The 15502-nt window shown below is 35.8% G+C and overlaps 1 protein-coding gene across 2 annotated transcripts in view; it reads left to right on the top strand.

Moving 5' to 3' along the window:
• The window catches only part of kif3b (kinesin family member 3B), a 58614-nt gene extending 43507 nt beyond the window's left edge, over positions 1–15107 (top strand). For both annotated transcript variants that reach the window (XM_039735060.1, XM_039735061.1), the window contains exons 8-9: positions 9928–10106; positions 12625–15107. In XM_039735060.1, the coding sequence (XP_039590994.1) occupies positions 9928–10106; positions 12625–12727 (282 nt within the window). In that variant the 3' untranslated portion in view covers positions 12728–15107. The remainder of the gene's footprint in view (positions 1–9927; positions 10107–12624) is intronic.
• The last annotated feature ends 395 nt before the right edge of the window (positions 15108–15502 follow it).

The raw sequence follows: 15502 nt of genomic DNA, 5'->3' as shown, positions 1-15502 counted from the left end.
ACAGATTAATGGAGTAGGTACAGTTTCACAAACGTACTGGACAAAAATGATGCGTGAAGCGGGAGCTTAGTCTGTAAGTAAATCTGTTGGTTTACTGGTCGGTTTACCTTCTCATACTCGTCTGTGGTAAGGAGATGTGCATATTGACTGAAAGAATGAGGTTGCAAGTACAAGTGGCTGAAATATAGCTCCTCCATAGCTTTGCTGCACTTATTCTTCATAACATGATGGGCTCAGCCATATGAGATGACCTACAAGTAAAACAGCTTCTTCTTCCAATTGAGAGTAGCCAGCTGAGGTGGTCTGGGCATGTATTTATGATGCCCATTGGATGTCTCCTTTAGAAAGTCTATGAGGCAGAGCCCACTGGGAGAAGATCAGGGGCAGACCTAGGAAATATTAGAGGCCTTCTATTTTGACTGCCCAGTGGGTGTTTAAGCTTTCACCAAGATAGGCTGACCAGGCCTTTCTATCCTATCTCAGCCTGGTTCTAATGTAGCCATAACCTGAAAAACAGAGCACAAATATGATGATGACAGGAAAATAATGTTTACTTCAGAACTGTTTTTCACTGTCTATTAAATCGTGTTAGTGCCTGAATCATAAGACCACAACAGTAAATGACAGTTTTACAAAAAATCACTTCAAAAATTGCTTAAAGGCACCTATTGAATAGTTTTCAGACAAATATGAGAGTAAAGACTGGGCAGTTGTTTCCAATAAAATGAAAGGTAATCTCTGTATACATCAGGTTCTGCAATAATTTGGATAATATCCATCAGAGGATACACTCAGAGGTTAAGCCACCTTTATAATGATGAGTTAAACTGCAGTATCTGTGTTTCAGTTGGATTTCTTCAAGCTGTGAATAACATTTGTATTTGATATCTGAGTTGTGCTATGTTTAAAAATGGCAAAAGAATTTGGGTTCTGGCTGTGATACTAGCTAGGGACATCACAGATTTGTAATAAAATCAAGAAAATAAATGCAGTATTCTAGGTGAAAGAAGGACTGTTCCGACCATACCATTTTTCTAAGCCTTATTGCTCCCACTCTTTTGAAATTAAAAAGTAGCCAGACTTAAAAAAAAGATTGTGGCCAAAGTAGCCTATGTTGATGTATTGCATGTTAATTAACACCGGGATAATTAGAATGAACCGATTAAAAACGGATAGGCTTGATTGGTTACAGCTAGCCCAACTCAACATAAACCCTACTTATTTTGACCCTTACCATACCATCAGAGTCAAATCAAAGATTTAACAGATGCATAATACAACATTCAGTCCTGTGTTGGGCTGTTGCCCTGCCCAGGGTTTGTTTCCTGCCTTGCGCCCCGTGTTGGCTGGGATTGGCTGCAGCAGACCCCTGTGACCCTGTAGTTAGGATATAGAGGGTTGGATAATGGATGGATGGATAATACAACAGTCAAAGAAGCTCATGAAGGAATTGGCATCTTTTTCTGATATTCAGGGTCTGTTGGCCAGGAACAGATTAACGGATCTCTGATATGAAAGGGCTGATGGAGGTGGACACCGCTTCTTAGGCTGCAGTTAGTCAGTTTCTAATAAGAGAGTACAAAAGTGGTGTTGAAAGATTATTTTAGGAATACTTCACCATTAGTACCCTGTCACTGATGGGGCATGACGGGCAATCTGCAGCTTTAAGCAAAGGTGTTACCTTATTAAAGAAATCCTAGTCTGTGCATCACCTCTTCATCCACTCCCTAAACAGTGACCAGACAAAAAGTCCCTTTGGAGTGGCTAAAGCCAATAATCAGTTCCTTGGTTTTGCTGATGTTCTGATGTAGACATGTCTCTTTGCATCAAGAAACAAAGGTTTTCCACTAGACTCCTATACTCTGTTGAACATGACTTTGCTCAGCTGGAAAATGCACCTGTTCTTGTGAAATTCAATTGACTTCTTGTCATATTTCAAAAATTGGATTAACTTGCATCAGCTTTGAAGTTCAGCAGGTATTGTTCTAGGTTGCTTAAACTGTTAACCAATTTCACCACTTGAGCCTAATAAGAATATTACCTTCGAATGTTGCATGGACTTATTAAGGTCCACTTAACAAAATTTGCATTCCCTACCCAGGTACAATCCTCACTCAAGCAGGAGAAATCCTTATACCACATGTGGGATGCAAAATGTGACACCCCTCTTTCCATCAAGAAACAAAGTTCTTCTCTGGATTCCAATACACTGTTGAACAAGACTTATTGTCTTGTCAGTTATTATTGTCTATAAAACTGAAACTGCACTTCACTTCTGCACATCATTTAATGTTAATAATGGTGCTTTTCGGTTACTTCCCGAGGTAAATCCAAGCCCTGTGGAGTAAAAGATTGCCATAGAGGAGGATGAAATAAAGTGTTTAGCCAGTGTAATTCTTAAATGGCTGAATGTCACAACAGTATTGTGCTTTTTACTTTGTTCCTACTTAGAACAATATGAATTTATTGTCTAAATTATGTATGCAATCTCAAGACACAAGTCAGTACCCCATATCATTTTTGGCTTGGAAAAATGAATAAAGTTTAAGGCTTTTTTCTCTTTATGGACCTGTGTCCCTATTAGCCCTACTGTAAGCTGCAAGAGCAGACAAGGTATATTTAAAATTTATAAAAGAATGCCTATCTTTATTATACAATTTTAACAATTTAATATACTGTATACCATGATTATGGAAAAATAACTTCGATTTGAAAGATACAGAACATGTCCTTAAAGATAGTAGATATGCCTAAATTGAGATTACGTTCATATGCTGATTAGTGGAGAGTTAAGTATACAGCATAATATAGTGAAATAGAACTCAACTGATATATCATAAAACTGAAGCACATCAGTAAATGTGTTCAGCAAAGCTTGCCTTCTTTTGTACAATTTCCTACTTTTTTTTTTATTTATTAATTTTATTACAATCAATACATAGCAATCAAGTTTTTACAAAAAAAAAGAATTATGCTAAGAACAGATCGATCCCCACCCTTGAGAGAGAGAGCAAGCCAAACGGTGTAAAATTTAAGGCTTTTAAAAATACCTAAATCAACAAATTCTCTGTGCTTTATAAAATCATTTCAAAATATTACTGATTAGATCCTGCCATGTTTTGAAAAAAGTCTGCACAGATCCTCTAACTGAGTATTTGATTTTTTCCAATTTTAAATAATATAACACATCAGTTTCCCACTGACTTAAAAGAGGAGAGTTTGGGTTCTTCCAGTTTATCAGAATAAGTCTGCGTGCCAACAGTGTAGTGAATGCAATCACAGTTTGTTTGTCTTTCTCCACTTTAAGACCCTCTGGAAGAACCCCAAACACAGCTGTTAATGGGTTAGGAGGGATTGTGAGTCCAAGACTGTCTGAGAGGTAATTAAAATTTTTGTCCAGAATAATGTTAATTTGGAGCAGGCCCAGAACATGTGACCTAGTGAGGCTGGGGCTTGGTTGCAACGTTCGCAGGTTGGATCATGCCCTGGAAACATTTTGAGAGTTTTAGTCGAGACAGATGTGCTCGATATATAATTTTGAGTTGTATAATTGTATGCTTTGCATATGGAGCTTGAGTGAATTCTCTGCATTGCTACTTTCCACTCCTTTTCTGATATATTAATTGAGAGGTCATTTTCCCAGTGTCCTCTTGGATCTTTGAAAGGAAGGGATTGTAAAAGGATTTTATATATTGTAGAGATGGAGTCTAACTCCTTGAAATTGAGCAATAATTTTTCCAGCGTGGATGAGGGTGCAAGATGAGGAAAATCTGGAAGGTTCTGTTTAACAAAGTTCCTGATTTGAAGATAGTGAAAGAAATTTGTAGCTGGAATGTTAAATTTGGAACGTAATTGTTCATAGGATGCAAAGGCGTTGTCTATATAAAGGTCTCTAAGCAAGTTAATTCCAAATTTTTCCAGATATTAAAACTGCATATGTTTGTGAGGGTTGAAAGAGGTGGTTCTTTTGCAGGTGCCACAGAAAGAAGCTTCTCCGTCTTAAAATGCTTTCTACATTGGTTCCAGATTCTAAGTGAGTGGAGCACAATTGGGTTATTAGTGTATTGCCGATAACGTGTGTTTATTGGAGCACAAAGCAAGGAATACAAAGAAGTACTGCAGGATTTTACTTCTATTGCGGTCCATGCCTGTGTATGTTCTTCTATTTGTGTCCAGGTTCTTATCGACTGTATATTTGCCGCCCAGTAATAAAACTGGAAGTTAGGTAGAGCCATGCCGCCTTCTGCCTTTTGTCTTTGTAGGGTCGCTCTTTTGATGCGTGGATGTTTAGAATTCCAAATAAATGAGGTTATTGTTGAATCTAATTGCTTAAAGAACGATTTATTAATGTATATTGGTATGTTTTGAAATAAAAAGGAGCTTAGGAAGAATATTCATCTTAACAGTGTTAATTCTTCCAGCTAGTGTGAGATGAAGGGTTGACCATCTATGCAAGTCTTGTTTAATTTTTTCCATACAGACACTAAATTTTTTGATAAAGAGCTTTATGTTTACTTGTGATGTTTACCCCGAGGTATTTAAACTGTTCTGCAATGATAAAAGGAAGGGTGTCTAATCTAATATTATATGCTTGAATTCACGGAAAGAGTACACTTTTATTCAGATTAATTCTGAGACCAGAGAGCTTTTGAAATTCTGTGAGTGCTGCTAAGACTGCAGGCACAGAATTTTCTGGGTCCGATATATACAGTACCATGTCATCTGCATATAATGAGATTTTCTGTTCCAGTCCTTCTCTGCTAATCCCCTTTATCTGATCAGTATTTCGACAATGTATTGCCAGTGGTTCAATGGCAATTGCAAACAGCAGTGGTGACAAAGGGCATCCTTGTCTTGTGCCACGTTCTAGTTTAAAGTAGTCTGAGCAAATGTTATTGATGCAAACTGAAGCTTCTGGGTTAGTATACAGTAATTTAATCCATGCACAAATGTTCGGGCCAAACCCAAACTTCTCCAAAATAGTAAAAGGTATTTCCATTCAATCATGTCAATGCTTTTTCTGCATCCAATGATAATAATATTTCTGGGGTGTTTGATTTAGTTGGTGAGTATATTACATTAAACAGGCGTCAAGATTTGAAGATAAGTGTCGGCCCCTAATAAATCCAGTTTGGTCTTGTGATATTATTGAGGGAGCACTTTCTCCATCCTTCTAGCTATGATTTTAGAGAGTATTTTAACGTCGTTATTCAGAAGTGAAATTGGTCTGTATGATGCACATTGTAATAAGTCCTTATTTTGTTTTGTTCTTCATCTATTTTAGTAATTTCGCTTTTTATCTCTGCTACTTTCTTCGCTTCGGATTTATTTCTGTGGGAAAGATATGAGATAATCTGTCCTCTTAAGAAGGCCTTAAGAGTTTCCCAGAGTGTTCCTGCAGAGATCTCAGGGGATGTATTTGTCTCTAGAAAGAATTCAATTTGTTTGGATATAAATTCAGTACAATTCTCGTCAGCTAATAGAAGCGGATTGAGACGCCATCTGCGGGTGAGTGTATGGGGCTTAGTAATTTCAGCTCCAAGATCATCGGAGCATGGTCTGAAATAACAATAGCATCGTATTTACAAGATTTAATCTTAGGCAAGAAGTTATTATCTATAAAGAAGTAATCAATCCTTGAGTAGCAATGATGTACTGGTGAGTAGAAAGAATATGTTCTTGAATTTGGGTTTAAAAACCTCCAGGGATCTGATAAGTTGTGATCAGTTATAAACTTTGTAATTATCTTTGCGGTGTTAGTTGCCGTTCCCCCTGTGGAGGAAGTCTTATCTAAAAGTGGATTTAGAACACAATTAAAGTCCCCAGCCATTATAAGTTTATGAGTGTTCAGATTGGGAATGGATGCAAATAAATTTTGTATAAATTCCTTATCATCAACATTAGGTGCATAAACATTTATCAAAATCATTTTACAGTTAGATAAGTCTCCCATGACCATCACATATCTCCCTTCAGGATCCAATACTACATCTGATGCTACAAATGGTACTGTTCTATGTATGAGAATTCCCACCCCTCTAGTTTTCTTTGTAAAACTAGAATGGAACATTTGGCCAGTCCAGTCTTTTGCAGCCGGAACTGATCCTTACTTAGTAAGTGGGTTTCCTGTAAAAATACTATTTTAGCATTTAGACCTGTTAGGTGAGAAAGTACTTTCTTTCTCTTTAATTCGTGATTCAGGCCTTTAACATTCCAGCTTACGGTTAACTGTCCCATCATGGAGACACTGATTCTGAGTTTTGGTGTCATATTATAGTCTTAACTGGAAGTGAAATAGTTTAGGTCTTAATTTCCTATTCCCCCAAGAGTTGTTGCCATGCAGCTTATTATTACGTTGATAGTTATAATTATAAAGATTGAGATGATAGATTAGATATAGATCAAGCCTGCTCTCTTTTCTTCCCCCCTTAACCCCCCACCCTCCCTTTTTGCCTCCCCAGGTGAGGCTAAAACCCACTTCATGCAGTCCCAGTCCTCTGACATACCCAGAGACAGAGCACGCCCAAAGCACATCAAGCCCCCATGCAGTGGCGCTTTAAGGTTAAAAGATAGAGATATCTGTTACCAATATAGTCTTTAAAAGAGGAAAAGAAAAAAAAAAGGAAAAGAATTTTGCACTTAATATATATATATACATACATATATACATATATATATATATATATATATATATATATATATATACATACATACATACATATAATCTTCATCAATTTTAGTGCATTAAGATGATATCCCCAGATAATAAACCCAGGTGATGGTGTTAAAGATGTGTCCAAAACAAGCATAACAAGTCTTAATGCAGTAATAGCAATAACAGCAAACCAAGGGTATGATATTGAACAGTCTCATTTAGGGTACACATGAAATAATTAGAAAAGAAAAAAAAAAAAAAAAGAGGAGGAAAACGTAATTAAGCACAATAAAACACAAACATTTAGCGCCCTAGTAATACTAAGTAATGATAAGTAATAAGTAAGTAATAATAATATAAGAATATGAGAATATATGCTGATAAAAAACCCGTATTTTAAAACAAATAGATCAGACAGTAGATTATTAATCCTAGCTTTATCATTTACCGCCATGACTCACAATTATGTATCAGAATAGTCCCGGATCAGCTTTCTTAACTCATTTTCTGCCTCCTCCTTGCTAGCGAAAACATAGAAATGCCCTGCCATTCCACTTTCAGTTTTGCGGATACAGGAGGCCGATTTGACATTGGCTTGCCGTAGCCGCTGTTTAATATTATAGAAGGCGGCGTTTGATAGCTGTTGCTGGAGAGAAGTCAGGGAAGACGCGAATTTGGCAATCTTCATATATAATATCTTCCTTTTTTTTCCTGAGGAGTTCCATCACCTCTAACTTAAATGATAATCGTTCAAAACGGACTATAAAAGATCTTGGTCGGGTCTGACGGTGTTTGATCAGCGACGCTGTAAGCCGCTGCTATCTCAGATTCTGCTTTAAAGTCGCCCGATTATTTTGAAAAAGTTCAGTTGCGAATTTCACCGGTTTAAACTTTCTCGATTCTCCGGCAAGCCTTCAATTCTGACATTATACCTTCTATTCCCATCTTCTAAAGCAGCCAGTCTGTCTCCAAGTTTTTCTCCGAGTTTTTACATTCCAACTGACATTTACTGCTCTTTCCTCGGCACTGGCAGCTAGATGTTCGCTATTTCGATCCGATTCGTGAATGTCTCACTAAGATGCTCCAATCGATCAGCAAGCGTGCTCAGTTTAGCCGAGTTTTTCTCAATGCGCTCTTCAATTTTACCCAGCACCTGTCGAAGTTCAAGCTGTACCTCTTGACGAAGCCTTTCATTTGCCTGTTGGATTTCCTGTCGCAGACATTCATTGGCCTGTTTCATCTCCTGTTTCAGTCTCTCATGTGCCTTTGCCGTTGCTTTCTCATTAGCCTTCTCGCTTTTCTTTATATCTTGCCTGAGGTCAGCGAGCAACACTTTCAGTTCAGATAGCTCAAATGTGCCTTCTTGTACCGTAGATGAAGCAGCAGACTCTGCTGAAGCCGGTGTCCCCGCTGCTCCAGTCCCGCGTGATTGCGTAACTGAAGCCGCGGACCTCCCGGCCTTTTCCAGTTTCAGGTAATCCTCTCCAATCGGCGAGCTATCCACATCTGCACTCACGATCGCACCTTCGCTCCCCTTTTCGCTCTCAGCAGGCGACGATGTAGCGGACCGTGGTCCCGAGGAGTCTGTACTTTCGCCCATCTGATCCAGGTCTGTCTCTGAGAGGCCGTATCTCGAACTAGGGCTTGCTGATCGCAGCTTGGATGTAGCTTTAGTCTTCGATTCTTTCGGACCCCCCTTCTTGTTGGCCATGTTTATATGTGTTTACATATACTGTAGCGGTCCCTCTCGGGTTGAATAAATACAGGATATCTCAGAATAATAAGCAAATAATATGAAAAATAGCACCACTGCTAGCGGAGCTCCACTTCAGACGTCCATCTCTCGCATCGGACGAGACCAATTTCCTACTTTAAACTCATCCTTTTCATACCAGGCATGGTAGTGTATACAGTACTTTTACAGTAGCCTTCCACTTATTCGATAATAGGCATTTTGCTTGTAAAGCTGTGTTTTGGTAAATGAATCAAATGATTATGGAAAATGCAACTGTTGTTGTCTTTCCTTGACTTTTTTCCTGGGAAAAAATGTTTCTGTTTAATGGAAGAAGTCCATAACACGTCCACAGGGTGTTTATTTGTATTTTAAATTCACTTGAAAGTTTCAAGCGTAAAATGCAACTGAACTGGAAATTGAAACAAAGTAATGAATCACACCCCCACCATATTTGGAACAGAGAAAATGGACTCAGAATGTAAAAACACCTTTAATTAAAACTGTCTAAATTGAACTGTATTTGAAACCATTACGCTATTTAGTATGACATTTTGCATCACACTTTGTAGACTTACATTAATTAGGCGTGAAGTAGTTTGGTTTTGTGTCTGTTCATCAGAAAAGCTCTGGAAGGTTTGTGAACTTGCGCCGTGTAAAAATGCTACACTTGTTAACCTATTGAAATACATTAATTTTAACTTATTTTTTCCTATAAATGCCATTACATACCTGTTGAGTTCTTAACCCCTGGAAAACACACAGGCGCAGCACCGCTATGGAGTTAGGTTACTGCCAGAAGTTTTCAAAAAAGATCTAGAGCTTACCTTTCAAAAAAGCATTTTCATTTACATTTTCATGTAACAAGGTTACCAGATTTTGCATGATACTGGTATAGTACTGTTTGTTAAAAAAAATGGTGGTTTGGTATGTTTTTTTTAGTCTCAGTACACAGTGCAGCACTACTCAGTACATTTTCCTTTTACAATAAACTGTGTTAATTGAGTGGCTGCAGTTCTGCCATCAGTCAGTATTAATTACAGAGCCAGACTGTAAAACTGCTGGTTACATTTCGTTTCAATAGCATTTTCTCATCTGTACTTGGTGTTGTCTCGTCTCGTCATACCTAAACATTAATTTTACTGCCAGAATTTGGACAAAAAAATACAAATCATTATATGATAAAATTGTAAATACAAAGAAAAATATATGGCTGGATAAACTAGATGTGGTGCAAATTGGCATATGGACAGGTGGAGAATAAGATGAGATTCCTCAAGTCTTATTCTGTAAATTTGGTCATATTCATTCAATGTAAAATAAAGATCCAATCCCATTTTTCATATTGTTAGAGACAGTGATTATACACACTTATATGCTATTTTCTTTCTGAAGCCCTAGCTCATACGTATAGTGATTATGTATATTTAATGTAAATTTTGAACCTTGTGTTCTTTGATGTAGCTTTTTTATTTTTATTCTGTTTGATTTGACAAAATATATTTTCCATGTTTACCTTTTTTTTTTTCTCATCTTTCAGGCGGAGAATATCCTATTGCTGGAACTTGACATGCCTAGTCGAACTACCAGAGAGTATGAGGGGCCAACAATTGCTCCTAAGGTAGCAGCAGCCCTGGAAGCTGCTCTTCAGGATGAAGATGAAATTCAAGTGGATGCATCCACCTTTGAAAGTGCTGGCAGCAAAAAGACAAAGTCCAGGTTAGAAGAATAGATTTTTATTTTCTTTATCTATAATTTTCATTGTTAACCCAACACTGTTATCACCCAGCTTTTCCTCTCAACAAGCATTTTCAAGAAGAGTACATTTTGTAAGAAGTACTAAGCCAAGGCTGCTGATTTGTTGAAAACTACAACAAAGAATTTATCTAAATCTTTGACTGTTCACTTAAAAATGATTGCTTTTCATAATTTGTTTCCCCATTTTTCAATGATGGTTAATTAAGTATGATTTGAGAGTGAACCTTATATGTGCTTTTTATTTCATACTCGCAATTAAGGCAACATTTGTTTGAACTGGTTGGAGACATTGTATTGTTGAAGGTGGTTAAATGGTGCAAGTATATGCATCACAGACTTGAAACATTGATATTAGCTTGTTTCCAAATATAGTTCCTCTAACTACTTCTCTACTAGTGGAACTAGATAGTAACATGAAAATTCATGTTCTGTAAAATTGAATAGCATAATATCTACAAAAATCTTGTTTTGAACCTCTGAAAATTGTTTACCAAGAGGAACCTTTTGTACTATAATACAGCTGTTCATGGCAAAAGAATGGTTATTTGGGTGAAATAACTACAGATGAATGCTACTTAATCGCAAACTCCACACAAAAAAATGATTTGTTATTACCATGTGCTGTTTTTAGTGAAAAGGGGTTGGGGGGAAATAAATGTCATGTTTATATAGAGGACAGACATCACAACGTTTGTGATAAATTGGGCTTCAATAGGGGCCCATCCTGTTATTTAGAAACTGGAATTTATAGGACAGTTGAAAGCATTGTCAGGAAATATGGAACAACCTAAAATTTAAGTCTAAAAAGTGCAGTTTTTATAAAATAGAGTACATTAACTGAACATATCCTGGCAATTAATAAAAATGCAAACAGTTATACAGTAAGGTAATGGCTGAAGGTGTTCTATCTGTTATGTTGACGGGTTTTAAGTGAGTGTTTGAAGCAACCTGTTTTTTGGTTTTCCTTCCTCATAAAATGAAACTCCCACACCCATATCATTTGTATTGAACCTTCTTTGTGCTAAAGCAGAATGCAGCCTACTGCTCTCTGTGACTTCATATTGTAGGAGCACTTTGGTGAAGGCCAGTCAAGGAGACAAATCGCCACCAGAGATATTAGGCTGTGCCCCTCTTCAGACTCCTTTCTATTGCATATAACCTGATTGTGGGTTGTCGGCTAACATTCTTGCTTTAAAGTGACAGCTGTCAAAATATGCTCTATTTCCACACAGAAATACTTGCATAGTGAAATAAGTATGTTTTGAAGGAAATTCCTGCTAATTAAAAAAAAAAAAAACTATTAAATTAGCATCAACAAAAATCATTTCTTTGTAGTTGTGCTATGGAATACTGCTTTTGGATTTACAGTGCTCTTCATAATGTTTGGGACAAAGATGCATTTTCCTTGATTTACCCCTCTGCTCCACATTTTAAAATTACATTCAAACAATTCAGATGTGATTAAAGTGCACATTGCAGACTTTCATTTAAGGGTTTTTGCATACATTTTGGACACAACATGTACAAATGGCAACACTTTTTCTGCATGGTCCCCCCATTTCAGGGCATCATAATGTTTAGAGCATAGCAATGGCAGGTGCATTAAAGTCATATTTAGTACTTTGTTGCATATCCCTGCATGCATTGATTGCTTGGAAGTCTGTGATTCATAAACATCATCAGGTGCTGAGTATCTCTCTGGTGATGTCCTACCAAGCCTCTAATGCAGCCATCTTTGGCTCCTGCTTGTTTTGGGGGCTTGTCCCCTTATGTTTTCTCTCCAGCATATGGAAGACTCGCTCGATTGAATTTAAATTGATTTCTTGTTTCTTGCAGCTTTGTTTTTGTTTTTTGTTTTTTTTAATAATTTATAAACAGCTGCTGCTAAGCCTAACCCTAATTTCTCTTTGAATTTGCCACTGCCAGAAGGAGCAATGTAATTTTTGTGACAGCAAAGACTAGAATGATATTTATTGGTAGTTTATATAATAAAGAGAAAGATAAAAACACCCGAGTTATTTTTTATGTAATTTTCATGTATATAAAGAGTTGAAAAACGCACATATTTACCTGTATTTCTTTTCATATTAATTATTTTTGTTCATCACAGGAATATGCATGGCCCTGATAAAAGTTGCATGCACCTTTTTAGGTTGAAATTTTTTTTGCTCCAAGTTTTCAAGTTGTTATATTTAAAACACGTAAACATAAAACGGTAACTAAAAAAATAATAATATATTGTTACACACATAAAAGCAGGACTATTAAATATTTGGTGTTTGCTTTTTGTTTGCTATATAATTTATCGAATTTTATGTTTCATTGCAAAAAGACAAATTGAACATTTAGATCTAGTTTTTGCATAATGTATTTTATTGAATTTATATTTTGATAAATTTCATTAATACATTTTAAATATCTTAATGCATACTGCTAGCTTATACAGTGCCCTGATCATGTTTTTGTTCTCTCTTGGCAGACCTAAAACTGGAAGGAAATCTACCACACCTGTTTCCTCTGTGTCATCAAGCAGCTCAGGTTCTTCATTATACCCACAATCACGTGGCCTTGTTCCCAAGTAAATCACCATGATGGCTTTATGGAACAACTGGATATTACCCAGGCAGGACAAGAATAAAGTTGTTAGCTGCTATGAAGGGGTTTCTTTTAAAAAATACAAATAATGGGTAGCAACTATACCAAACTGAATTTGATTAATATTCATCGTTTGTATTATAACTTATATTAATCTACTTTCCATGCTTCATTGTCACTGGATGCTGAAAAAAATTAATACCCCATTAATTGAAAAACCTGATTTCTGATAATCCAAGCACCAATGGACAACACCTCCTGGACTGTTATGACACTCTTCTGATTTAATAAATGCCCATTGTGAAGTTATTTCCTGAAACATTAAGTACATACTTTTTCAAATTATTTTTCGCTTTTTAATATTGAGGCTGCACTTCTTTGCAATATCCCTGCATTGATCCTAAGGAGCACTGGTGAGAATGCTTTTCAGAAGAGCTATTTGGTGAAGTGCTGTAGCTCTTGCTGGACTCGCTGGGATCACATTTATTATTCCGATAGCCATAGTAAATATTAGAAAGTACTTTCCATTCATTAAGGTAGGCTTTTTTTATTATCTGTTTTGCACTCTCTGTGTATAGCTTACACATTTTCTTTTGAAAACCAGAATATTTGTTTTGCCTGTAGTATCAATGGAAACGAAGATCTGGTTCCACACCAATTCATTTTTACTTAATCTTCTTGGAAGGGGGCATAGTTTAACATTTCTAACTTGAGAAAATGCAACTGATTGCTATTATATTGACAAATGCAGATGCTTTAATTTTGACTAGTTCTATAGCTCATCGTCGATACTTTGCACTGAAAGAAAAACGTCAAGTCTTTCCATGAATATTTCTGCTGACATTTTGTTAATCTTTTATGAGAGACTTGCCACAAATTTGTAGCATTCTGAACGCATTCATTTTGAGCACTTTCTGGAGAAACATGGCAATAAAGGATTACATTGGGTACATTTACAAGGCTTGAACTACTAGTACATTTTTATGTAAGTAAACAGAATTTCAGGATCATCGTAAATAATGTGTGTGTGTACAAGAAATGACAGAACACATTAACTTGTTTTTTAATTTAAAACTGAATTGCTTTCAAAATCCATACCCGTTATCCCTTCCTTTTTATGATACAGTTAACAGACACATGGTGCCTTAAAATATCTGCGGTTTCACAAGACTTTTAAAAACAGGAGATGGAATGTGGAGGAAAATTAACACTGTTCATCATTTAGTAGTTTCAAACATACAATGCAAATCTTATATGAAAATGCTTCTCTTTAAATTTCTGAGCAATTTATAGTTTACCTGTATTTGTCAATCGTAAATCTGTTGCTTCTTTATATTACTGCCCTCATCTGTGAATAGTGCCATTGCTTGCTGCTAATCATGTGAATTTTTCATATAATTTAACAGATGAACATACATTATATATGTATAGTTGGAATAGATACCTCTTTTTGAACATATGTTCATAGAAACATGAAAAATGAATCTTGATCTGAACATTGTAGATTTTTAAGGGTTCTAACTTATTAGATAATACAGTTTTTATTAAAGTCTTGTACTTAATATGTTGTTTACTGCACAGATCAGTTTTTAAGAATGTAACTTTTTAAAAACAATTTCTGTATTTGTTTGTTTTAGTTAACTTTATTTTTTCTTTAAGTATTTTTTTCTGATTAATTGTAAGTGGTCAGAAAAAAGAGGCTATCGTTTTGATGAAATTATCATTTATTTTTGTTTATTATAAACCTTTATGAAAAATATTTAATTGTGACTGCCCTGTAGTACACAGTAAATGTCGAAATGCTGTCATAATACATTGGCGCCTAGTTCTTGTATGATACAATTTTTTTCTTAGAATGGATAGGACTTCTTCAGTGTTTCAGCATCTTATTGGGTCTTTAGCTGCTACTCCACTGTGTTGTCTACTTAATTCTAGATATGGTGTACTCCACTATATCACATTGATCGAGCTGTATTCACTTTTCAGTCTGTAAGTGTACATATATCGTTTGGGGTTTGTTAAAGATGGTGCATGTCTACTTTAACTCCAGTCCTGTGTGTTTAATTCTAGACTAGGAAGATCATTAAAAACTGTTGAAAAGTTTAATGTGAATTATAAAAAAACATTTAACTACAACCCTGTAAATGAAGTTATTCCAGTCCATTGTTGTTTAGCATCTTTTAAAGCATGAGACAAAAATGTTTTGAAAATGTATTGAATATATACATGACAAAACTCATGTACCAAATTGTCACATCACTTTTCAAAAGTTGTTTATATTCAGGTCCAAGTAACTCTACTTATATGATAATTACTGTTTTTTAAGGACTGCATCAGATAATTTTATTAAAAATCTTGACAGTGTAATTTGGCTTTATTGTTGTTCTCTGTGCTGTATTGCAGCTTTCTGGGTAGAATGAACTCACCTTTGATATTAGTCAGGCACTGCTTATAATAATTTGCTTATTTTGTAGTCCTTTAATGAGAACATTTTTGAGTATGAAACAATATGATTACAAAGACAAAATGAGGTTACAAATGGTTTGACATACACAGTATGATAAATTGATTATAAAATATTTCTGTGCGTTGTCATGGTGTGATAAAGGATATCACTGTTTGAGCATCTGTATTGACTTCTAAGCTTCAGGCTCTTTTTGCCAAAGCATTAATTCACTCAGAACATTGTTTTTTATAGAGTATTTATTTTGGATGAGAATTTTAAAATTGTGTTTGTGTGTTCTACTCTTTTTGGGATAATC

Source organism: Polypterus senegalus, chromosome 14, assembly GCF_016835505.1.
Source record: "Polypterus senegalus isolate Bchr_013 chromosome 14, ASM1683550v1, whole genome shotgun sequence".
Classification (NCBI taxonomy): domain Eukaryota; kingdom Metazoa; phylum Chordata; class Cladistia; order Polypteriformes; family Polypteridae; genus Polypterus; species Polypterus senegalus.
Note: the sequence above shows the minus strand (reverse complement) of the source record. Positions and strands in the feature narration are given on the sequence as shown.